Raw genomic sequence first — 27,119 nt, forward strand, 5'->3', positions numbered from 1 at the left:
CGCGCGGCGACGAGGCGTTATTCGCGAGCTAATTTGTATTTATGCGTGTTGTGTCTTATTCGCCTGCCTGATGTTTTTCTTATACTGCATATTTTTTCGTCCATCCCTTCGACTTGCTCTCCACCTCCTTCGTTCTATATTTTTTTTCTTCTTCTCTCTCGCCTCGCGAACGTGTAGTTTATTCTCTTCCGCGTCGTTGTGTAGCGAGGAGCAATTTTCATAAATTTTTAACTAGCTTTATACGGGTAATTGGAAAATTAACGCCGAATATGGGAAAATTAAACGGATCCCTGAGCAAAGAGGGATGTACACGAGTATAATATGGCAAACGAATATATCTCTATGTAGCAGAAAATACTACACCAACAACGTCGGCCAAATAATAAATGAGCTAGTAGCATCTGATGTTGCGTTTATTCTCGGCGGAGATGCTTGATTAATAATAAATCACTCGTTACGCTGTGTATACGATACGAATATGCCAGGCGCTGCACTGCAGCAGGAGCTCCAGCTTAATACACAGACATCTCCGAAAAACAGCGCAACGTACACAATTCGAGGATAAAATAACAACACTTTGGACGAAGCGAAGGCTGGAAGTACATCAAGCAATTAGCTTAAACCGTATATAGCAACATAATATAAGCTACAAACGAAACGAAAGGGGTAACTTGCACGAAACAAGGCTGTGCTACCTCAGCTTCAGAATACATTCGAGATCTCTCCATCCCCAGATATATAGGAATATCAACAGTTCCCAAGTTCCAATAACTCGATACCCTTAAATCCTTACGAATGATACGTGTAATTAGCGACAATTGTTTTTCTTCGTCTAATCGTCATGTGTTGCAGAGCTTTCATAGTATAAAGCAACTCACACAGATACACAAGTAAACGATTTCCTATCCCACATCGAGGGGATCGCCCTCGATCCTTCGGCTCTTCGCGCCATCACGCAATTATATTATGAATTATATATGACCACTATTTAACCCTTTCGATTATGTTTAGTAATTTCGTTGTTTTCTCGCGTGCGCCACGTCCGTCTCCTCACACACATACACACACCAACGCCATCGCGTTGCTTTCGCCATCCGCGAGGGATTTAAATTATTAGCTAATTTTCGAGCCGGCGAATTTTATATACCCTTATCTCACTCTTCCGCGTACCCCATTCCTCACTTTTCAGACCACTACGCCCACGTGACTTTATTCGATTGCTATCAAATCGTAGTGTATCATGGCGTCCCTGTTGGGATTCATTTCGCCGCCGGATTGAGTAATTATGCCAGCTTAAGATTGAGTTACGCTCGTATCCTTGGGGAAGTGGAAATCAGTTTTCAAACAACGCTATTGATGAGGCAAAACGTTGGTCAACGCAAAGTTCAAAGCATTAGGATGATAACTGGTGGGAAAATTTACCAAAAAAAAGCAGCAAGTTAGGTTGAAAAGCTCTTCAACGGTAGAACATTTCACTTAAACAAAAAAATAACCCCGGAATCGAAATCAGGACCTTCGAAAACCATACAATCGATATACGACACGATTTTTCATCATTTTTTTCATTTTCAACCCTTAATTGTGAAAAACTACCCCTACATTCAAAAAAATGCCAAAAAACAATTTTTGACTCAGAAAATTGCTTTTTGATAATTAAGATGAAAAACGCGAATTTTTTGAGAAAAACGTTATTTTTTTGCATTTTGAGAATTTTCAAGGGCTTTAAACCAGGGATGAGGGCTGTAAGGGGTGGTTTTTGAAAAAAATGGTGAAAATCGTCATGTATATCGATTGTTAGGTTTTCGAGGGTGCTGAATTCAAATCTGACCTAGGTTTTTCAAATTACAACCCTTAATTGCGAAAAACTACCCCTAAATGCCAAAAATTGTCCAAAAATCCAATTTAAGAGTAAAAAAATTGATTTTTGATACTTGAAACAATTGACACAAATTTCTGTGAAATTTGAAGTTTTTACCTTATTTTGAGAATTTTTAAGGGGTTGAATTGGAGCACGAGGGGTTGTAAGGGGTAGTTTTTGTATAAATGATAAAAATCGTCATGCATATCGATTGCTAGGTTTTCGAGGGTGCTGAATTCAAATCTGGCCTCAATTTTTCGAATTTCAACCCGTATTTGCGAAAAAACTACCCCTAATTGTGAAAAAGTGACAAAAAAACAATTTGGGAGTCAGAAAATTGATTTTTTGTAATTGGAGCAAGTAACTTGAATTTCTGTGAAAATTGAACTTTTTCTGCCATTTTGCGAACTTTGGAGGTTTAAAATAAGGGGTGAGGGGTTATGGGGGGTTAATTTTGCAAAAATGATGAAAATCATGATACATATCGATTGTTAGGTTTTCGAGGGTGCTGAATTCGAATCTGATCTCAGTTTTTCGAATTTCAACCCTTATTTTCGCGGGAAATTGCTCTTGACCATGAATGGGCTTGAAAAAAATCAAAATTTTAAGCAGCAATTTCAATTATTTTCCTTCTTCTGTGCAACCTTCTCTTTCAAATGACTCGATGTAAAATTTTATTCCAAATTCGAGGCATTCCTTCTCCTTCTCATCTCTATTCAGTAATCTAAAAACAGATAGATAAGTACTGGCAAAATAGGTCAAAATTACACAAATTCCTCAACTCGAACCTCCTGCAGGAGTAAAAAAAATATCACGAAGCACGTACATAAGCTCGGTACCCTGCATCCTAGGCGAACGTGCAACAAAAAAACGCGAATCCAAGCAGATCCCAGGCCCAGGCACGATACAGTCGAGATGGCAAACCCGGGCACGGGTACTACTATATACAACGGTATAAAAAAAAAATAAATTCAATTCGGACGTTAGCTTTAGATGGTGGCATTCGGCGCGTAAAACGGATCTTAAATTGTTGGAATATTTCCCTTCTGAAAACGTCGCTCCGTTTCACGGAAATTTTAATTGCATTCCGACGAGATGATATGAAAACCTCCCCATGCCCTGTTTCACTTCGCTTTCGTCCAAATCTGCACCACCATTGCTCTTGCTGCTGCCGTCAGTGTAACTTGGGTTTTTCGCAACTCGCCCCCCACCCCCGCGCCCGACCCCCGTCAAGTTTCCATTTCGCATCTCGCTTCTGTTGGAAAGTTCGCGGCTGTTGGCTCGCTGCTTTGCGCTTTCTCTCTCGTAGTGTAATTTTAATACCCGTATAGTAGCGTTTTCCGCCCTCTTGCCAACCGCACTCGTCATCGTGGTGCCATGCCGATGCCATACCGTTGCGCCCAACAGAAAGAACGACGCGCACCGTACTATAAAAAGGTGTAGAATGGCAAATGCGAAAGCGAAGTGAAGGCAACGGCAACGCGAGCACAGCTACGAGTATAGCAGAGCAGTGGAAGGTAATTAGAACGAACCCGAACAGTAATTACAACCATTCATCAAGAGGGGCGCCATTTTGTTTTTGTTTTACAACCAGCGCGCGTATACAAGTTTCTATATCGACGGCGAAATAATGCCGAGGGGTGATTAAAAGCTGGCCCGCGCAGGCTCCCGAATTTTATATTACACTATACCTTTTTCTCATCGTTGTGCTGTATGCTCAGCTATAATATAGCTCTCTCTTTTTCACAGCCTGCGATACGTTCGTGTATTATAGGTACCTACAGTTCGCCCAAAAACTTTTCTCGAAAAGCTTGGAAATTTTCTGGCAGTATTTTTTTAAGCGAGAGTTTTTTTTCAGCCTAAGTTTCCTCGATTCATTCTATGTACCTACTTCAAGAAATAGCCATATTTACCCAATCAATTATTCCAGTCTGCACTTATCCTAATCTTGCAGAAACTGTTCGACTATTCGAGTGAATGATTTTTCATCACACTCCAACAAATCAGCCTTGTTTTTTTTTTTAGGGCTCATTTGTCAAATAAACGCGTAGATATTAAATGTTTTATTTTTCTGGCATATATTTCGCAGAAAATTATCTGAATAGATCTTTGCATTTTTCTTCGAGTTGAATTTGCATGCTTCAAGGAGTTGAAAATTGTTTAAAACATCCTCAGATTTCGCAGCAAAAAATCTCCAACTTCTATTCTGTCTCAAAATAATCATTTTTTATAATGCTATAATTTTCAAAAAATTCGCATTTGGCTGAATCAACTTGAAAAATTTTCAAAATATTTCAAAATTATTTCCACTTTAGTTTCCAGCTCGTGTTTTCGAATTGTTTCTGAGCGATGCTCAACCCCTCAACCCCCCCCCCTTACCCGGGTTATTTCCACAGACTCGTCATGTAAATAATCGATTTTTCAAACAACATATTTTGACAGGAATACTGAAGGTTTTTTCATGAATTTTATAATAAAGCTTTCGAATGCATAATTTTAAAAAATTATTTTTCACATTTTTCGATATTGAGAAAAAAACAAATTTTGAGAAAATTGGGGTTGTTTTTTAGAACTTTGGTTATTTCAAAATTAATACCCCACCAAATTTCGAAAATTCGAAAATAAAAATTAGAAATCAGAAAATTTGGTTTTTTGAAATTCGATTCAATTTGCATTATTTTTCTCCTTTATTTTTTATGATAAAACTTTTCAAAGTTTACATGTTTTTTTTTTTGTTTTTTTTTTTTTTGAAAAATAAAAATCACTGCTTTTTTACTACGTTTTGGCGAAATTTTCGAAAAATCAAAGGCTTAATTCGCCCTCTCCTCTCCTCTCCCCTTCTCCCTCCCCTCCCTCTACCTCCTCTTCCAAAAATTAAATCGACGAGGTCAACTTTCGAAAATCAAACGAAAAGATTTCATCTGTACCTGCCAATTATAATAAAAACTTCCAATCCTATTTAAAAAATGAACAATTTTCGAAATTTTTCCAAAAATATTTCACGTTTTTGGTTTTGTTTTATTTTTTTACAAATTTCAAAAACTTTTCTCACAATTTTGAAAAAAGTTATCGAAAGAAAATTTTAGAATTTTCAACAGTTAAATATAACTTGATGGGTTGAATTTCAAAAACAGCTGTTCAATTTCGAAAACATTTCATTCAAATTTTTTATTTTTTCAGAAATTTTTGGAGTAGGTAAATTGATTTGATAAGTTCAAAATAAATTTTTTATTTAGGTTTGAAAAACTTTGACATTTTCAAAGTAAAACATGATAAATTTTTTTCAAGTCCAAATAAATTGTAAAAATTCTCAAATTCAGCAATTTTTCCAAAAAAAAATCATAAGTTTTGATTTTATTGCTAAAATTTGGAAAAATAAATCCATTTTGTGGTGATGGGGGGGGGAGGAATCAAAATTCGTACTTCTAATCATACAAAACTCCAAGATTTTGAGAAATTCGATGGTGGTGCGAGGGGGAGGGGGGAAAGAATTACTTCAATAAGTTGAGTGAAATTAGTCAAAACTTTGATAATTTTTGAACACCAAAAATAATTTTCTTTTGCTTCTTGAACGATGAATTTTCATTTTTCAAACACTTTCGCCCTCGTTTCACTCCAATCAAATTACCCCCCCCCCTCACGGCCACCCCATCTTGACCTTGACTTACTTATTACCTCTGCTTGAAAAATATCGAATATCTCTCGAATTTGAAAAACAAAAACCAAAATCAAAAAATAAGAGTAGAAAAATTGACTTGTCACATCAAAAACTATTGCTGTTTTAAATCATGAATTTCAAAAGTTTTTGTAGTTGATTCGTTCGAACCAATTTTCTACTTTTTATAGAGTCATAAAAATCAAATTTTCCCGCCAAAAATAATATTGCTTTACTTTTTCAAATCGTTAATTTCCTATAGCTTTTGCCTTCTCTTCGATGGAGCTGAAATTTTTGAAAAATTTCAAGAACAGAAAAATTCTGTCATGAGATAAATACCCCAAAAAAATAACTACCTAAATCAATTTTTTTAAATGTTACCTATTTAATTTTTTGCACTGAATTATCATTTTTCAAATTTCAAAATTATGCTTCATTTTTCTGAGTTTTTATTATCCTCGTAAGTATTTTAAATTTTCATTCGATATTCTTGTTCTTGAGCCCCCCTCCCCTTCTATTCTCCCCCACCAAAAATAAATCTGAATCACCTCTGAGGAAATTTTCAGGCACCTAAAATTAATTTTCATCAAAATTTCGAAACTGAATTTTTTTTTGGAAAAATTCATGCTTTAAAAATTTTTAATTTTTATTTTTCCAACAACTTAATTTGAAAAATCGTCAATTTCAAAAATAAAATTTTTGTAAAAAATTTAAAAAATGTTTAAAATTTTAATATTTTTAAAAAATTTGATTTTGAGAACTGCCGGATTAATTTTATAGATTTTTTACAGCATACCTCTACTTCTCCCCTTCCCAGCATAACAAATCCTTCGGAAGAAAAACCTGCTGTATTCCAATAGAAAATAAGGGGAGAAAAATACCTCTAAAAATCAACTTTCCTTTAAGATAGTCTAATCGTAACTCCCCCCTCCTCTCTACATGAACTTGAACATCACCAATTTAGTAAGCTTCATACTCTAAAAAATTCCAACAAACACCTTTAGAAAAATTTCCCAAAAAATGAATCCCTTTTGACCCTCAATTTTAAACTACACCAAGATCGTCCTATCATATTATTTTCCAAAAATCTCCCATTCTTTTTTTTTGGGGGGGGGGGGGGTAACCATTAACCAACTAACCACTACATCAATTACCATAAAAAGGAAATAATAACAACGACTAAGTGGCAGTATATGTAGTACCAAACAAGTGTACAGAAAGGAGGGACGATCGCGGCTACCGAGAGTTCTCCATACATTAGAGAGCAGGCATATAAGATGAATCACGCTATTATTTGTAGTACCTAGCATTCGAAAGCGCAAACATATCAAAAGAAGAGAAATACGAAATAGAATAGAAATGCGAAAAAAAGATGCGAGATTTGTTGAAAAACCTTCTCTTCGTCCGTTCGTCGGCGTGTCGAAGGGTGGCAAAAACTTGACAATCGTACAGGAATAAATCGCAGGCTACCGCAACTCAACAGCGAATAGAATATAGTTTTAGTGGTATCCAAAAAATATGGACCCTAAAAATAAACGCATACTGCACCCTGCACATATACAGGGCCATAGCCAGCCAGCCAATTTGCTCACCTATTTTTTCAACACCCTTGTTTTCCACCAGTCAACATCACCATTGCATGACATGGAGAAGAATTTATGAAAGCTTTCGGAGGATTTCATAATCGGAGGGACACCTCGATGTGTACTTTGCCACCCACTACATTATTATAGAGCCTTGTACAAGGGCTGAAGAAATATTTCCGATGCTAGGTACACGAAAGCGAGCAAACGATTGTAGATTTATTGTTCGTACTTGTACAAACATTCCGCATTCCAACAATACGATTTTTCACCCCCAACCGAGACGCAGCGCAGTATCCCGCGAACAATGACTTCTGGCGGCGGAATGCCGATTAATTTCATCCACACAGATGAATTAAACGCTGGTTGGTTGTTAAACGGTCGTATTTTTTTGCTTCGAGACTATAAGTGGTTGAAATTTTCATCTTTTTGGTACCTATATAGAGTAGATGTACAAAGATGATGATGATTCGAGGTACTATTTTTTTGAGGGAACTCTCTTTTCAAGACGAGATAGATGTGGATACAATGCTGAGCATGACTCAGCTGTAAAAAAACCGACGACCGACGTATGGTTCCGAATGGAGAAGTCGAACAAGTAAAAAAATATAATATGATAATTAAAACGTTATAACCTCGTTATAAAAAATAAAAAAAACCCCCAATAAACTATTATTAAATAATATTACTCGGCAAGTATATGTACCTATGGTACTCTAGGTGGTTATGGTTACCACGTGAAAAGTGCCATGTGCTGGCTCATCGACGATCACTCCTCAGCTGTGCTCCTGCTCGTACCACTCGACTCATTTTTGGCCGACAGATATATAAACGTACTTGAAAATATACGTAAGAATAATCACGCCACAAAATTCAGTCGAGAACCCACAACAGAACCCATAAAGCCCCTCCGGACTCCGGAGTCGATTAACATAATATTTCCAGCCGAGAAAATGCAGAACAGGTGATCGAAGAAGACGAAGGTGGTACTATTTTTCATCAAATTAAACCTAGGTATGTATAGATAGGTATTTGCAAACACGAGCTAATAACCTGCCTATGGTATTGGAGAATATCCTAAACTAATTCGCAGTCGTCTAGCAGGTTTGAAATCTTCATTTACAAGTCACTCGCAGTCATACAAGCCCGCATAATTCAAACTTCGAATGCATTTCCGTATTATTATTATCAATTAGTCGAGTAATCGTACCACATGTGAAGATATGGCAGACACTCTGGTATCTAATTTTTTTTTAGCAGGTAACGGTACCATTTATAGGATGCAATTAAACGAATATTATTTTCAATCGAGCCTATTTCGGTATCTCTCTATCTCTTTCTGACTTTTTTTTTTCTACATCAACGTACAAAAAATACAACCACCATAATTTCATCTTCACTTTACAAATAATCCAAATCATCGTCAGCAAATGCACTGACCAGGTCACGAACCCATAATACAAAAAGGTAAAAAAAAACCTCAATGCTGATTTCCTCTTCAATCAAGCTATAGGTACAGGTAGGTACTTCATAATACGAGTATAAAATACCAGGTCATTGATCACCTATAAATGTCATACGAGATCATAATTTGCCAACCAGATCGAGATGATTTATCGTTCATTTGTTTCAAACTCTCGAACGAGAGATATTTAATTGTATAAGTTTATAGGACTCGATTCGTTGTTTTCGTACAATTATGTAGGTAGGCCTTTAAGTACATATAGGTAATAATTAAAAGAAGAGCAAAAAGCACCGCTCACAGTGAGTCGGCGACACTTACCAATTATTGACTTGCAGTATCGTTAGTCCGGTATCTTGCGCTAACTGTTTCTTTTGATCTTCTGATGGGTACGGATGCTGCAAAAAAATAAAAAATAAAATGAAGATAAATATAAAACGAATGCAAATTGGATTCGAGAAATCTTTATAAATATGTACAAGTAACCGAGTATATAAGTAGGTGAGGGAGATTTTCTTCGAGTTTGTTGCTGGAAATTTGATAAGATTTTCTTATTTTATTTTATAGACTGGTGAGTATATGTAAAGGTATATTGGATTGGGGAGAATTTATCTTATTATAGGTATTGAACGAGTTGAACGAGTCGAGTGGATTAGATTTGATTGGTATTTGTCGACCAATTTGAATTTAAGAAAGAAGAGCTGCGTTTTATATCTCGATGGTTCGTTTTCAAAAAGCCAAAATTTATTGTCCAAGATGAGGAAATAATAAACGAATAGGTACAGAATTACGAAATTGAAAATTTCAAAAGATAGGAAGGGAGGAGAGAATAGAGACACCCTGTCTCATTTTGCGATATTGGGATCGCAAAAAAGACCCCCATCAATTTTTCAGACTGCCAAAATTTGGAAAAATTTTGAAAAACTTTTTGAAACTAAAATAGAGGCTTTTCATACATCAGCAATAATATTTTATCAAGACTCTGGGCAACAACGAGGAGAGGGGTAGAGGGGGGAAACACGAAAAACTACACCACGAGCTATAATTTGAGGCGCCGAATTGCATTTTTTGATTTTTGATGAATTTTTGAAAATCAAATTTGGACCTAAAATGGAGAAAAAAATAAAAAATTTCCCCAAATTGACCCCTAGAGATGAAATTTGGCATGTGCTCTATTTTTGAGCCCCCAAATCAATTAGAAACGGTTTCGAACTATTTTGAGCGAATCTAGAGCCTCCAGCAGATTTTTGAAAATTGAAGTTTGCACAAAATTTTACCCAATGAAGTCGCTAAATTAAATTCACTTCATTTTCGTATTTCAACTTTTATATGTACGTTCTGAAGTCCATTTGGACGATTTTTTTGGCACTTTTTGAAAATCTGGAATTTCCAAAATATGACTAGAGGGTTCAGAACGGCTTGAAACAATCTCCAGTTGACTCAACATGTTGAAATTAGGTCAGAAGGTGAATTTCAGCTTCCGAACTGTATTGAGTATAAAATTTTGTGGAAATTTCAATTATCAAAAATCTGCCGAAGGCTTCAAAACTGCTCAAAACGATTCGAACCAGTTTTCAATCGATTCAGAGGATCAAAAAATTTGTACATCTAAATTTCAGCTTTCTAAGATCAATTTTCTGAAATTTCGATTTTTTTTTAGTCTTTCTGTGCTCAAATTTGATTTTCAAGAATTATCAAAAATTTGCTGAAGGCTCCAAACCTGCTCAAAATGATCAACTTTTTTGGGGGAGGGGGTTGGGGGGTTGGAAGAAAGTCAAAAAAATAGTACATGCCAAATTCGAGCTTCTTAGGTCATTTTTTTCTTATTTCAAATCCAAATTTAATGTTTAAGAATTTGCCACAATTTGGTCAAAGTTGCCAAAGTGTTCAACTCGTTTTTTTTTCTTTCTGTGCTCAAATTTGATTTTCAAGAATTATCAAAAATTTGCTGAAGGCTCCAAACCTGCTCAAAATAGTCAACTTTTTGGAAGGAGGGGGGAGGGGGGGGGTTGGAAGAAAGTCAAAAAAATAGTACATGCCAAATTCGAGCTTCTTAGGTCATTTTTTCCTTTATTTCGGATCCAAATTTAATGTTTAAAAATTCGCCACAATTTGGTCAAAGTTGCAAAAGTGTTCAACTCGTTTTTCTTTTCAACTCAATAATCAAGTTTGTTCCGTTTTTTTTCCAAGTCATCAGTTCTGATAATTTTTTTTTTCAAAAACGAATGTAACAGAAAAATAATTATACTTAGATGCAAAAATATATGTTTTCAATTTCTTTTTATAACGAAAGATATTTTGGCTTTTGATAATTTTTTTAGCCGAATTCTCGACATTTTTTTCAAATTGAGTCCTCTCATGTAAACTTTGATTATCATTGGTGGGAGGGGGAAGGGGCGCCAGTAAAATCAAATTTTAAAATCTTTATTTCAAGAAATTTATGCTGGATCATTTCTGAGACCAAATTTTGAGAAGGACTGAAGTGAGTGAAGGATCCTTCGTCTCACTTCCAAGAAACTATTTTTTTAAATGTTTATAAACTTTTTCGCAAAGTGTATGAGCATGAATATTTGATAGATCATGAAAAATTCGTGATTTTGGAGAGAAGCGATGATAGAAATAAAAAAAATTCTCCAAAAAATAATTTTTCCTGGATTTCCCAGATTTTCCCATCCAATTTTTCAAATTCCTCCAGATCTTGCATGAAACAGTAAAGAAGGTGGTGGGGAAGGGGGGATTTTCAAATTTCATCAACGATGAATTTTATTAATCATTTCACAAAATTTTTCCAGGTGTTTATGAAACTAGAAATTAGAATGGGAAGAGGGGAAAGGGGCAGTAGTCGATCAATACCAATACAACTTCTTTGAGTGAAAAATTAAAGTGCTGTTTGTAATCATATTTGGGATATCAGAACCTCGAAAGAGACTGATGTGGAGAAGGGAGAGGGAGGGGTTAGATGCTGTCAACTTTAGGTACGAAAAAAAACCTCCACGGGCTGAATACAATTTTTATCAAAGTTGATATCGAATTGTGTCTACTTCCCTGCTAAAAAAAATCATACCATCGGAGCCATTTTTTGAAAACACGTACAATAATTTCTGTATATAGGTATTCTTTGGAGACAATTACCTAGTTCGATAATTTTTTCGGAACGAATTGCCACAACTTTTAGGCTGGCAACGATTTCGATATTCCACAGGGATCACACATCCATTAAGCACATTTGACAGATATCGAGCGGAGATTTGGACATTAGGACTCGTTAATGTTACAGGACAGTTTTCAATCGATTAAAACCACTCTTGTGTCCATAACTCGACCTTTTCTCCCTACCAGGAATAGTAGAATTTTATAAATTTCGTTTCCGGACCAAATTGAGGATAGGTCTACTCGTACTTTCACTCTATATGATTTTTTTTGCATCACTTTGAGTTAATTGCTTTCAAAACGAGAAAAAAAAGTTTCAAAAAAAATAAAATTTCTCTTATCAAAACTCATTTGTATACTATATCACTAAAGTACATATAGACGTGTGAGAGGGCGGCGTAAGCGTATTATAACTGGCAAAAGAGAGTAAATTAACATTAATGGGCGTACACTGACTAAGCAAAAATTGCAAACGTATGCTGGCAGTTTTGCTTTCTGGCTGGGATAGGTAGGGTATAAAGCGGTGCGACGGAGTCGGAGTCGCAGTCGTCGTCGTCGATGCGATAATTGTACGTATATATCAGTTGTATACATAAGGAGAGAATATTAAAAACCGTGCCTACGGGTAAAGGAGGTTCCGTACCGCCTATTTCTGACAGCTATCGTATGTACGATATTCTCTTCGCGAGTTGAATACTATTCGCGATGAACGATACCGGTGTGTGTGCCCATGCCCATGTGCTCGTGCTATGGGACGTATAGAACGATGATTGCCATAACGCGAATGCGAAGGCGAATCTGTCTTATAATGATGCGACTATATATGTATGTAATGTACGTCAAGAGTCTGCAGTTGAAAATCGTGACATGTCACTAAACAATGACGTGTGACTCGAAGACGTATGGATATCGTGATATCTCAATTGTTAACTAATCTCGCCGTTTAATGCCGGCCATTTACTATACCTATCGCAAACAGAGCGATGATGATGCTGAGGAGATGTGAGATGTGCCCCCTTAAGCCTGCCTGCGCTTGGTTACAATTATTCGATAATTGAAACGTATACACGATCGAGTCGAGCACAATGCGCTATCACGCCTTCTTTTACTCCTCTTGTACTAGATATATAACTCTCTCGCAGTGATAATTAAGCCTCAAAGGTATGGTAAATTATTTTCACGGCGATTTGATTCGGTTCTTTAGTATACGACAGGATTGTACACATAAAGGAGCCGGCTTCAATTTATTTACAGCGTTGAATCGAATGAAAGTTTGATTTTTTTGGAAGCGAGAGTGTGCGGGAAGACGATGGTTTGATTAGATTTTATACAACTTTTTTAGAACAGATTGATCAGATTGATTCAAGATTTGTTCGAATGTGATCAATTTGAGATTTGTTTCATCAGATCAATAGAGATCTGTTTCATGAGATGAATTCAAGATTTGTTCGATCAGATCAATTCAAGATTTGTTCAATCAGATCAGTTTGAGATTTGTTTGATCAGGTCAATTGAGATCTTTTTGATCAGATGAATTCAAGATTAGTTTGATCAGATCACTTCAAGATTAGTTTGATCAGATCAATTCAAGATTGGTTCGATCACATTAATTTGAGATTTCTTCAATCAGATCAATTTGAGATCTGTTTGATCAGATCAATTTGAGATCTGTTTGATCAGATCAATTGAGACCTGTTTGATCAGATGAATTCAAGATCGGTTTGATCAGTAGATCAATTTAAGATTATTCAAAATCTTTTTAATTAGATCAATTCGAAGCCTGTTTTATTTAATCAATTTGAGGTTTCTTCAATCGGATCAATTCGATATCAGTTTGATCAGATCAATTTGAGATCAGTTTGATCGGATCAGTTGAGATATGTTTGATCAGACTACTTCAAGATCGGTTTGATCAGATCAATTCAAGATTATTCAAGATCTTTTTAATTAGATCAATTCAAAGTCTGTTTCACTTGATCAATTTTAGATTTGTTTGGCCTGATCAATTTAGGATTTGCTCGATCAGATTAATTCGAGATCTGTGTGATCAGATGATACCAACATCTGTTTCACTAGATCAATTCAAGATTAGTTCGATCTGATCAATTCGAGATTTGTTTGATCAGATAAATTCGAAATCAGTTTAATCAGATTTATTTAAGATTTGGTCAATCAGATCAATTCAAGATCAGTTCCTTCAGATTAATTTCAGATTTGTTTTATCAGATGAATTCAAGATTAGTTCGATCTGATCAATTCAAGATTTGTTTGATCAGATGAATTCATGATCAGTTTAATCAGATCAATTCGAGATCAGTTTTATCAGATTAATTTGAGATTTGTATGATCAGATGAATTCAAGATTAGTTCGATCTGATCAATTTGAGATTTATTTCATCAAATAATTTGGAGATTTGTTTGATGAAATCAATTCAAGATTTGTTCAATCAGATCAATTCGAGATCAGTTTGGTCAGATTAATTTGAGATTTGGTCGGTCAGATCAACTCCAGATCAGTTTGATCACATTAGTTTGAGATTTGTTTGATCAGATCAGATCAATTCAAAATCTGTTTGATCAGACCAATTCAAGAGATCAGACCAATGCAAGAGATCAGATCAATTCAAAACCTGTTTGATCAGACCAATTCAAGATTTTTATCAATCAGATCAATTTGAGATCAGTTTGATCAGACCAATTTGACATTAGTTCGATCAGATCAATTCAAAATCTGTCTGATCAGACCTATTCAAGATTTGTCCGATCAGACCAATTCGAGATGAGTTTAATCAGATTAATTTGAGATTTGTTCGATCAGATCAATTCAAAACCTGTTTGATCAGACCAATTCAAGATTTTGATCAATCAGATCAATTCGAGATCAGTTTGATCAGACCAATTTGACATTAGTTCGATCAGATCAATTCAAAATCTGTCTGATCAGACCTATTCAAGATTTGTTCGATCAGACCAATTCGAGATAAGTTTGATCAGATTAATTTGAGATTTTTTCGATCAGATCAATTCAAAATCTGTTTGATCAGACCAATTCAAGAGATCAGATCACATCAATTCAAGATTTTGATCAATCAGATCAATTCGAGATCAGTTTGATCTGACTAATTTGACATTAGTTCGATCAGATCAATTCAAAATCTGTTTGATCAGACCAATTCAAGATTTATTTGTTCGATCAAATCAATTCAAAATCTGTTTGATCAGACCAATTCAAGATCTTTTTAATTATATCAATTCGAAGTCTGTTTATTTCATCAATTCGAGATTTGTTCGAACAGATCAATAATTCAATTGGTTTGTTTAATCTGATCAATTTAAAATCTCTGTTTGCTCAGATCTGACTTGATGAAATCAGAGCTTTTTTTTATATCGAATCCATCAATCGTCTGTTTGATAAAATTTAATCATAGCTTTTTGGAGTGGTTTGATCACTTTCATTCAAGATCTGTTTGATTAGATTCGATTAGACGAAAGTTCTGTTGTTTTTTTTCTTTGCCAAAAAGGATTTTTTTTCGACAGAAACGCAATACAGAATTCATGTTTTTTTTTTCAATTGGCAAAATGATTCCATTGTTGCCAAAATTCTCCAAAAAATGCAGATTTTTTTCTTTTTGTTAAAATACCTATCCAAAAAGCATCGATTTTTTTCTTAGCTGTTTGAAAAGTCCTGTTTTTCCCAAAAAAATTCCCAAATAAAAATCTGCTGTTTTTTTTCCTAAATTGACAAAAGGCTTCAATTTTTACCAAAACTCCCCCCCCTCCCTCAAAAATCTGTTGTTTTTTTTCGTCTAAACACCCAAAAGCATTGATTTTTTTCTTAGCTGTTTGAAAAGTCCTGTTTCTCCAAAAAATTCCAAAATGAGTTTTGTTTTTTGCCCTAAAAAAAATCTTTTTTCGACAGAAACGCTACAAAAATCCTGTTTTGTGCCTAAATTGCCAAAAAGCCTCAACTTTTTGCCAAAATCCCCCCTCCAAAAAAACTCGATTTTTTTGTCAACACATCCAAAAAGCATGGGTTTTTTCTTAGCTGCTTAAAAAGCCGAATTACAGAAATTGGTTCCTTTATAAAAATCTATGTTTTGAGTGTCTCATCTGGATCTGAATTCAGAAATGGAATTATAAGTTTGAAAGCTTTTCCAATGATCTGGCTGCGATTTTTCTGGAATCCTCATGTATCCGGTCATTGCCATCACCAATCATGAATCACTTCCCTTAGAAAAGTATACCTACATAGAGCACTAACGCACACGAGTGCTCATTTACAAAATAGTATGTACCTGCAACCGCATCATCGTATTGTGCTGTAGGTACGTTGTTAACCTTTTCTCTCCTCGTATACGTCTAATTTAAATACACTCGGAGGAAAAAAAAATTCCAACTCATCAGTCACCGGCTCATTGAATCACCCGACGTGGAATTCCAATTCCAAGCATCGAGCTCTCTAGTACCAACATAACACAATACCACCAACTCGCAGATGACATCACCGATGAGGCGAATACAAGAAGTCATTAGTCTTTGGTGACGACTGCGTCCATCTTCCATCAAAACAAAACCTCAACTTGTCTTTTGTCAACATTGAACATTGACCTTGACGCTGACAATTTACACATAGCTTATGTCAAGTTCACCCACAACAACGTCTTCACAAAACTGGCTTGAGAATTTACTCCATTATCCATTATACGAGTACTCGTAGTTGCTGGAGTAGGTAAATGAACCAACGATATGGCGATGATGATGATGATGATGACACGCAATCATACTGGTGGCTTCAGGCTTCGCATAGGATAACTGAATTATTTTTTGATTCGCGACACGATATATAATGAAATTAAGCTCATCGTGAGGATGATTTTCATGTAAAATAAGGACGGATTCGAGTTGAGAAGTGAAGAACACCAAGGTGTATATGCAGACTGAAGAGATTTACTACTACGGGGTCTGAAAGGTTATATAAAAATTATAGGCTTCGCGTCCACGTCCTGGGAACCCTTCGTTCGAGTTTTTTTTTTTTTTTATTATCGAAGCTCGAAGCGATCTGGGTCGAACATGGAAACAGTTTAGCATAATTTTGGGTATCGCACACATCACATTCACATTCCGCAGAGTACGAGTATATTTAATATCGAAATGTCGAATAAAAAATATACCTATACTCGCGAGGGGCGAAGAATATTATTAATTTTTTTCACCCCCCTTCCCCCTCTTCTGCCAACTCCACCTGTATCTCTGTGTGAGGAGGTACGTAGGTATATTTGCTCGCAGGTATTTTTCACAACAACAACAACAACAACGATGCACACGAAGCATCTAATCGTGATAATATAGAAGGTGTTTTATGGGTAACTCGATATCGTTCCCTTGAAATAGTTTCGCTCAACTCTGCGATTTTTTTAAAAAAAAAGCGACGATAGGTTTTTCCTCAGCATCGCTGCACTAACAGCACACAGAGCAGACTATGTGGCCTGAAAAAGTGTATTTGTGTGTATTTTGAGTTTGCGTTTGTGTTTGCGAAGAAGGGTGAAACTACGAGCGTACCAGCAACGTTGTAAAGTCAGCGTGGAGAATAGAGATAAGCCTATGTACTCTGTCATTTTGACGTTATCAACCATCGTTGTAGATGCAAACCATAACGAATTCTTGGTTTTGGGAAACCCGTATACTACACACACCACTCCACACCGAAGCATTCAGGGTTTGCACATCCAGGTTCGCTGCTCATCTTGCTCCTCTTGCTCGTTCGATCGTCTTAAATCAGTATTAAGTTGATTGTAACCTGCCTTAGATAGTTTTTCTCACAATTTTTGTTCTCTTTTCCTCGCTTCGTTGTTGTTGTTGTTGTTGGTGGTGGTGGTGGTGTTTTTGCTGCAGTAAACATTTTTCTTTCTCTGTGTGCTTAGTCGCGTTGTTTAACCTAAAGGATTACCTAGGAAAGTACGTTTGAAAAAGCTCCAAAAGAGTCGTGTGAGGTGGCTAAATATTTGTTTGCTTGTTTTTCAAGTGTCAGATGAGTAGTTTTAGGGAGTTCGAGTGCTTTTGTGAGTTTTTTGCAGATTCTGGTCTTGTGGGAGGAGTCAGAGAGGGCAATTTTGGTGAATTGCTGAGTTGAAATTAGAGTCCAAAGTAAATTTTAGCTTTCCAACTTCATTGGGTAAAATTTTGTGGTTGGATCAAAAATTCATCAAAAGGCAAAATATTTTTCGTTATAAAAAGAAATCGGAAATACACTTTTGTAGATCTAATTATTGTTCTATTACCTATTTAGTTTTCTAAAAAAAAAAAAAAAAAAAAACAGAACCAATAACTCAAAAAAAAAAATTAAAAAAATAGGGAAAACCTAATTATTGTGTTGGGCAAATAAGAAAAATCAAGTTTTCACGTGACATAAACGAGTTGAACACTATTGACTAAAAATACCTCCCCTCCCCTCTCCAAAAACTGACTGAATTGTCCCTGCATTAACTTTGTTTCATTGAGAAATTTTGTGTGGAGAGGAAGAAAGGGATGAAATGCAAAAAATTGATAAAATTGCAAAACAATTTGGATTTCGTCGAATTTTTAAAATTAAATTTGGATCCAAAATAAGAAAAATTATCAAAATTTTACCAAATTGACCTAGAAGCTGGAGGAATTTGGCTTGTACTATTATTTTAATTTTTCTCGCCCCCCCCCCCATATAAATCGATTGAAAACCGTTTCGAACTGTTGAGTAGTTTTGGAGCCTTCATCAACTTTTTGATAATTTTTGAAAATCAAATTTGACTCACAGAAAGTAAAAAAAAATCAAAATTTCAGCAAATAAATCTAGGAAGCTGAAATTTGGCATGTACCCTCCCCCCTCCCACCAAAAAAACCAAATTAAAAGCTGCTTGGAACTTTGGAGCCTTCACAAAATTTTTGATAATTTTTGAAAATCAATTTTTAGCACAGAAAGTAAAAAAAAATCAAAATTTCAGGAAAGCTGAAATTTAGGATTTGCCATTTTTTTAAAACCTCCAAATCGATTGAGAACAGTTTCGAACCATTTTGAGCAATTTTGAAACTTTTAGAAAATATTTGATACCTAGTCACAGTTGCAAAGTTAAAATTTACTTTCTAGTCTAATTTCGTCATGTTGAGTCAATTGTGAGACTGTTTCAAGGCGTTCTGGAGGCTCCAGGCACATTTCGAAAATTCTGGACTTTCGAAACGTGACAAAAAAATCGTCCAAATCAACTTCAGAACGTATAATAAAGGTGAAATATGAAGTGAATTTTAGTTTTTTGACTTCATTGGGTAAAACTTTATGGAAACTTCAACTTTCAAAAATCTGTTGGAAGCTCCAGAAGAGCTCAAAACGGTTTAAAACAGCTTCAAAACGATTCACGATCGATTTGAGGTGCGGGGGGGGGGGGGGTTCGAAAACGGAGCACATTCCTAATTTCATGCAGCTTTCTAGGCCAATTTAGTAAAATTTTGATTTTCCCCCCATTTTTGGCCCTTTGATTTTCAAAAATTCACCAAAAATCGAAAAAATATATTCCAGCAGCTGAAATTTTGGCCTGTTATATACGTTGTACTTTTTTATGCCCTTTCGATCGAGCTTCATCCAATAGGAAAATTTAGCTGCCACTTGGGATACCTCATCTTATCAAAGAACATGTTTTTTGTTCGCCTCATTTGTCAATAATTTCAAAATCTTCTACTCTCGTCTCTTTATAGTTAATCCTTTCATCATCGGAATTCAAAGTGTTCTACATCATAAATTCCCATTACCTGTCGAACAGATATCTAAGAATTCAATATTCGAGCTAACGCACCAAAAAAAAAAAAGACATCTTAATTAGGCGTGATTCGAGTATCTTCAAAGTGACAACTCGATCAAAACATGTGGAAAAAAACTAATCTCGAGTCGGCAGAAAGCCAGGTATCTATAAGCTTACAAGCGAAGACGACACCCTTATATGGGTTCGAATTTCGATCACGCTACGATAAAAATCTACACTGTTTGGAAGTATTAAAAGAAAAAAAAATGCTGTCTGTATTAAATGTTCCTCGCTGGTAATTAAAATAATCATCTCGTGCTGTCCATTAATCGATAAAATCGAGACAAGGAATACAAATTTCGCTAAGAGAAAAAAAATAACGTAAAATATTCGAATCGGTATTCGACTAATTAAAACTTGACGATGTTTTGATGTTCGGTGTAGATTTTCAATCACAGGTGTTGAAATGTGTGACCATGATGGTTGGTTGTAGATTATAGATTCCAAAATGACCCAGATATTAGACTACCTACCTATCAATAAGATGCGGGCCTGAGAAGACGAAAAAAACCACCAACAACAACACAAACAAATTCATTCTTCGGGTTTATTAGCATAATGGCTGTTGTACTTCCCGAGCACCTAAAGAGAAAATTGTAGGTATAATCAGTTCTTCTTGATCGCGAAATAGTGTTCGAGTATTTGTTGTACGAGTATATCCGATCCCATCCTGTAGGAGAGTGCGATATCTAGATCGACTCGAAGATGAGGTAGCAGCGCAGGGTGGACGTTTAATTGTAATTTTAGAGGTAATTTAATACTATTTCTTTTTCGGGGTATAAGTGACTACGAAAAGCGCGCGTTAACCGCCAGTGGATTACTTTCTGGCACGCAAAAACCTACGTATAAAATGTCGATAAAAACAGATACCGGTATTTTTATATATCGCTTGTAACGCTACTCCGCTTGTTTCCCTCCCTCCTCACCCCCTCACACACCCTCCTGCTGCCTTGTGGTCGATTTCTTCTTTCCATAAGTCGGCGAAAAAAAAAATACCAACATCGAGCGCGGTAGATAGTAATTACAAAGATAAAAAAAAAACCTAAGAGAGTACGGTAAATGCGACTACGAAGAGCTGAAGTGAGCTTTGTGACGACGTACATAGAGATTTTTAATCTGTGACGAATTACTGCAGAGTCGAAACTGCCTGGACGACTTGACCAAAGTATACGCATTACACACTGTGTGAGGATGATCGTAGAATAGTTGAATGGTGTCGTCGTGCTGCTCCAATCGTAATGTACCATTTTTATCGCGAAGCCAATCAGAAGGTCGTTAATTTAATGGCTTTCCGTGAGTAAAACAACGGGTTGGCGTTAAACTGGTATAGGATGATCGAAAAAGTTACCTACGTGGAGAGGTGATGGTTCTACTGTACATGAGATTGGAGTGACGACCATTCGAACGAGGTGTGAATTGGTACGTGGACGGTGGAGGAGGGGGGAAAAGGAGAAATATACATGTATCGATGAAGTACTTTTTTTGGCTTGATTCAATTTTTTTGAAAAAGCGTGACATTTTACCATAAGAGAGGTGTTTCAATTGCCAGAAATATTTTTGAACTGAACCAAGCTAAACTGGAAAAAATAAAAATAAGTTGAAGTTTGAGATGCTCAAGTGAATTTTTAGAATTTTTTTTTTTTTCAAATGTGAGCCAAACATGCGAAAAAAAATCAAAATTTCAGTAAATTTGCCTAGAGTGCTGTAATTTTGTGGGTACCCCATTTCAACTGTACACAATTATCATAATTCACTGTGTAATTACAGTTAACATTTTAAAAACCTAAAAATTTTGGTAAATTACTGGTAATTACGGTAATTACGGTAAATTACTGGTAATTACGGTAATTCTGGTAAATTACTGGTAATTACAATAATTTGGGTGAATCACTGGTAATTACGGTAATTCTGGTAATTACGGTAATTCTGGTAATTACGGTAATTCTGGTAATTACGGTAATTTTGGTAATTACGGTAATTTTGGTGATTACGGTAATTCTGGTAATTACGGTAATTCTGGTAAATTACTGGTAATTATGGTAATTTGGGTAAATAACTGGTAATTACGGTAATTTTGGTAAATTACTGGTAATTACGGTAATTTAGGTAATTTAGGTAATTTACTGGTAATTACGGTAATTAAGGTAATTCTGGTAAATTACTGGTAATTTTGGTGTTTTACTAGTAATAATGGTAAATTACCGGTAATTACAGTAACTTTGGTAAATTGACAGTAATTATGGTAATTTTGGTAAATTAATGTTCATTGCGGTAATTTGCTAATGATTAAGTATGGTAAATGAATCGCCTGTAATTTGGGTATATTACTGGTAATTACGCAGGTCTAATCAGTCCAGCATCCGAAAAATGAAACTCGATTCATCCAAGCTCGAATTCTGATCCTTTCACTTTTACATTTCTAGCCAAAAATTCAACTTTCATTCATTCGTCTCAAAGCTGCACCGTCAAGTTAAGGATACCCCTACACAGATTTTCTTTTCTCTTCGCAACTCCTCAACTCTTTACCCTCCCCAGTGTGTGCTTTACTCTTTTAAACCCACATAATAGAAAAAAATGAACGCATTATCGCGCCACTATGTACATCTATATACTCTTATATGGTATGTGTGCGGTGCTCAAAATGATCGTACGTATTGAGTGTGCATATAGGGCAGGAAAACATCGTTGGCTAGATAACAATGCCCGCTTCTGCTGTAATGTTGCCGACAACGAGATAAGAAAAGCCGAGAAACGATTCCCCGGAGATGGTCTCGCATGTAATATGCAAAGGATAACTGTGTTGTTGCCTGCAAGACTAACCATCTAAGATTTCCTCAGCTAGACTCAGATGTTTTCTATACGACTCCCGTAGGATTGCCTTCACGCAGCAGACGACCAAGGTATTCCTGGCCAGATTGAAAACCTACCGTCATATAAGCCAGAATATTCGACCTTTGGAGTAATGGAAATTAAACCAACAACGGAAGTGAATACTCTGGATAGAAGGACAAGGTGACCATAAATGTGTAATTCTACAGTGTCCTGTGCCAGATCCGTAGTACTTACTTGTTTGCAATATGAGAATATGTACCTATACTGGTAGTGTATGTGTGTGTGAGCTATTCCACGCAATCACATAGAGGGGTAAAAATACCATCATCGTATTAGAGGAAAATAAAAGAAAAACTATGCCTGGCCTAGAAGCCAACACACTATACACAGATTGAGTCCCCGGGGAGTACGAGACACCACATATACGAGCAATAGAGGAGAACATACTACATTATATAAGACGGTGAGAGAGAGGACGACGATGCTGGCGCATCATAGTCCGATATCTTGCTTGGCTGAACATCAATGTGACACAACATGGCCCGCTGAGATTTAAAGCCGCGGAAAATGAAATCTGAAATCGGCTAAACAACAACAGGGCGACGTACGGTACATTTTCCAGTAAATACGCTATTTTCACGATTCTTAGCGATTCGCACGCTATATTTGCCATTCCCGGCATCTCGTCGAGATTGCATTAAGAAGAACAAGCTTCGAGGCAGCGGAAGAAGAAAAATGAGAGGAAGAAAAAAGCTCGAGCTCGAGCCGAATCCAAAGGCAGGCAAATACGAACATTGTATGGTATATAGGCATCGACTAATACGCACATCGTTTCACCATCGTCGTATATGTATATTCGCAACATTTACCATTTTTGCCAAACCTTGTATGTATATGTATTATGTGCTGTGTACGAGAAAGCGGAAAATCAATATAACCTTATTTACTTCACAAGACGCTTGTGAGTATTACTCGGGTTTGGCTTTTCATCCGCATTACTCCGGTAATAGGATTTCGAATAAATTTACCAAATTTAACCTCTATCTAAGAGCAAGATCTCACGCAGCGTGCGAAATCTTACCAATATTTGGGAGCATTTCACACGCTTCCAAGCCTAAAGACTGCCTCAGTGCCTCCCCTGCTGTCTTGATCCATAAAAATCTGACATATTCATAAATTCATCTTACCCATAGCCTACGTTTATCGATGAAAAGTAAAAGTGACGAGGCTAAGGGCGATATAAGGGTAGAAACGACTACCAACAACCTATAATTTGCATCTAAAAATTAAAACCCTTTCTTGTTTTTCTGTGTTTTTTTATTCGCCACGCGATAAAACACGGCGCAGCGTATTGTTTTAGTATACCTAATACTCAAAGGCACATCCGTGTTTACATTTAAATTTCAACAACTTATACACATAGAGAGAGAGAGCTTTCTATAGCGCTATAAAAACCACACTAAAGAAACAACTGAAGGAAGGAAAAAAAAGGCAACGAACAATACGAAAACAATCTCGATTCTCGAAAGGGGGGTTTTCTTCTTGCCATTCCAACCCAAGCAATCCCGGATATCGTGATTGTCTTTTCGGAGCCGTTTTTCCAAAGATATTGTAAAACATAAAACTCCCATCTAGCCGACACTAAAATCCATCCAGTTTGGGTAAAACAATAATCAAACAGACTGTGTAAACGGGCGTTGCTCTAACCCCTTATTTTTCCGCAGCTTTTTACAACACTTTTCTATACACATTTGGTTGGTGTAGGTACTTGTTGTTGTTGTTGTTGTTGTAAAGAGTATAGTGGAAAATACTTGTATATGAAATAGGATTGATATTGCTGGTGCTTTTTCTTTTACAGCTTTTTTTTTCTTGGTAGACTTTTTTGCGGTGTTGAGGTGTTTTTTAAAAGATTGCCGAGTTGAATGGGAAATTTTATTTCATCTTTTCTATTCGATTATAATTTGAAGGATGTGTCGAGATCAAGATGCTGGGGTGTTATATTTTGAAAAATAGGAAACGATGTGAAGATGATGAAAATAATTCCTCAGACCTCCAAATTGGCGCGAAGTCTCACAGACCTCCAGATCATCTGTGAAAAGATCGATCATCATGAAGAGTGAACGAAATCGAGAATCAAATACTCGTATCAACTGTTTGGAAAGACTGATTTTTGAAGAAAAAAAAATGCACTTCTGATCAGTATTTTTGAAATAAAAACGAATAGATACAAATTTGAAAAGAATGAAAATCAAAAAAAAAAAACAATTTTGAAACATTAACACAGATTTTTTCAATGTTTACCAAATAAGAATGATCGATTTTTTAAGATTCGATTGATCAATTTTCACATCATCAGTATATTTTTGAAGTTGAAATTAATTTTCTCATTTTTAAAATGTTCAAGAGTTTTTGGGATTCGATTGATCGGATTTTCGATCATGATCGATTGAAGTCTGTTTTTGAGGCTAAAAGTGATACTTCATTTCGAACATGCCGATCATAATGAGATAAAAAATTACAAATATATTGATGTTTTGGAATTCGATCAATCGATTTTCGATCATGATCGTGTTTTTAATCACGCGAGGTCTCTTTTGGAAGCTGAAAATTGATTTTACAGCTCAACCTAATTCGACCTTATTGAATCGAAAATCGCAAATTGGATCGATTTTTTGGAATTCGATTAATCGATTTTTGATCGTGATCGATTTTCAATCACAAGGTCCATTTTACAGGCTAAAAATTAATCCTCACTTTCTATCTAATTCGACCTCATTGAATCGAAAATCGAGAATAAATCGATTTTTGGAATTCGATTAATCGATTTTTGACCGTGATCGATTTTTAATCACAAGGTCCATCTTGAAGGATATAAATTGATTTTTAATCTCAACTAAATTTGATCACGTTGAATCGAAAATCGCAAATAAATCGATTTTTCGCATTTGATTAATCGATTCATGATCATGATGGATTTTCAATCTCGAGGTCTATTTAAATTTTAAAATGCTAAAAATTGAATTTTCAGCTTAACCTAATTCGATCTCATTGAATCGAAAATCGCAAATAAATCGATTTTTGGAATTCGATGTATCGATTTTCGATCATGATCGATTTTCAATCGTCAAGTCCATTTGAAATGCAAAAAATTGATTTTTCTAGATCAATCTAATTCGATCGCATTGAATCGAGAATTAAGAATAAATCGATTTTTGGAATTCGATTATTCGATTTTTGATCGCGATCAATTTTTAATCAAAATCCATCTATTTTGAAGGCTAAAAATTGATATTTCAGCTCAACTAAATTCGATCACGTTGAGCGAAAATCGCAAATAAATTGATTTTTCGAATTCGATTAATCGATTTTCGATCATGATGAATTTTTGATGGTGATGTATTATTTTAATCTCAAAGTTAACTTAAATTTTGAAATTCTAAAAATTGATTTTTCAACTTAACCTAATTCGATCTCATTGAATCGAAAATCGCAAATTGATCGATTTTTTGGAATTCGATTAATCGATTTTCGATCATGATCGAGTTTCAATCGTGAAGTCCACTTTAAAACGCTAAAAATTGATTTTTCCAGCTCAATGTAATTCGACCTCATTGAATCGAAAATCGAAAATGAATCGATTTTTGGAATTCGATTAATCGATTTCTGATCGTGATCGATTTTTAATCCCAAAGTCCACTTAAAATGCTAAAAATTGATTTTCTAGCTCAACCTAATTCGATCTAATTGAATCGAAAATCGCAAAGTAATCGATTTTCGATCACGATGGATTTTCTAATTCTGTACGTCGAACGTGTTTGAAGACATGGGATCAAAAATTGCAAATGAAGCGATTTTTTAAAAATTTGACAAATCGATTTTTGATCGTGGTTGATTTTTGATTATGAGGTTCATTCTTAAAGCCTTCAATCTGGCACAAGCCCTCTAATGTGGCACACAAGTATTTGGTTTATTTGAGTTTTTCATTCCTTCAGCCTCTGGTTGAGTGATTTAAAAGTTCAACTGGTACCGAGGCTTGTAAATTTTATAGAAATTGAATCTTTAGCCACCAATTTTCAAATTCCATATGAGTATGTAGGGCCTACACTAACCCTGCAGTTGACTATACTTATTGAAAACTGTAATATTATTATCGCCTGAATGCAAAATACGAGTAGATAAATTAAGTATGTCAGAAGTAACACAGCTCCAATCTGCAAATCCAGCATCTTATTCTTTCAAGATTAGGCCTCCCTATTTAAATCAATCACCACAACTCGATGAAACTTATACAGATACGAGTAACTCAGTGGAAAAAAAATTATTCAACTATTCCCCAATCCAAAAACACATTTTACTATCGAATGAGTGAGACAGAAAGATCAACAAGCTGGCGAATAAATACATAAATAAATCAATAAAAAAGCCTCGTTCGATCCGAGAATTTATAAGGAAGGCAAAGAGATATCAAAATCAAAGTGATGTAAAAACAACAGCATCAGTGCGGTATCATTATACGGATTATAGTAGGTTGGGAAACAGGTTAGCGACTAGTTTATCGGTTGTACGAGTGTATTTTGTTAACAGTTTAACGCAATTATTTAATTTTACGAGCCTGCCGAGTGCCGACTTCCACCATCGCAGCATTTTAAATATCGACGACTAATTTTCACGTCGTGTTCTTTTTTTTATATATATTTTTCGTTAATTAATATATACGATGGTATCCACCATGCACCAGAAAGAGAGAACGAGA

General features: G+C 35.5%; 1 protein-coding gene across 4 annotated transcripts in view; it reads right to left on the reverse strand.

Moving 5' to 3' along the window:
- The window catches only part of hth (homothorax), a 329,596-nt gene that overhangs the window by 39,683 nt on the left and 262,794 nt on the right, over positions 1-27,119 (reverse strand). For all 4 annotated transcript variants that reach the window (XM_065366196.1, XM_065366195.1, XM_065366194.1 and 1 more), the window contains one exon: positions 8,880-8,956. In XM_065366196.1, the coding sequence (XP_065222268.1) occupies positions 8,880-8,956 (77 nt within the window). The remainder of the gene's footprint in view (positions 1-8,879; positions 8,957-27,119) is intronic.

This window comes from Planococcus citri, chromosome 5 (assembly GCF_950023065.1).
Source record: "Planococcus citri chromosome 5, ihPlaCitr1.1, whole genome shotgun sequence".
NCBI lineage: Eukaryota > Metazoa > Arthropoda > Insecta > Hemiptera > Pseudococcidae > Planococcus > Planococcus citri.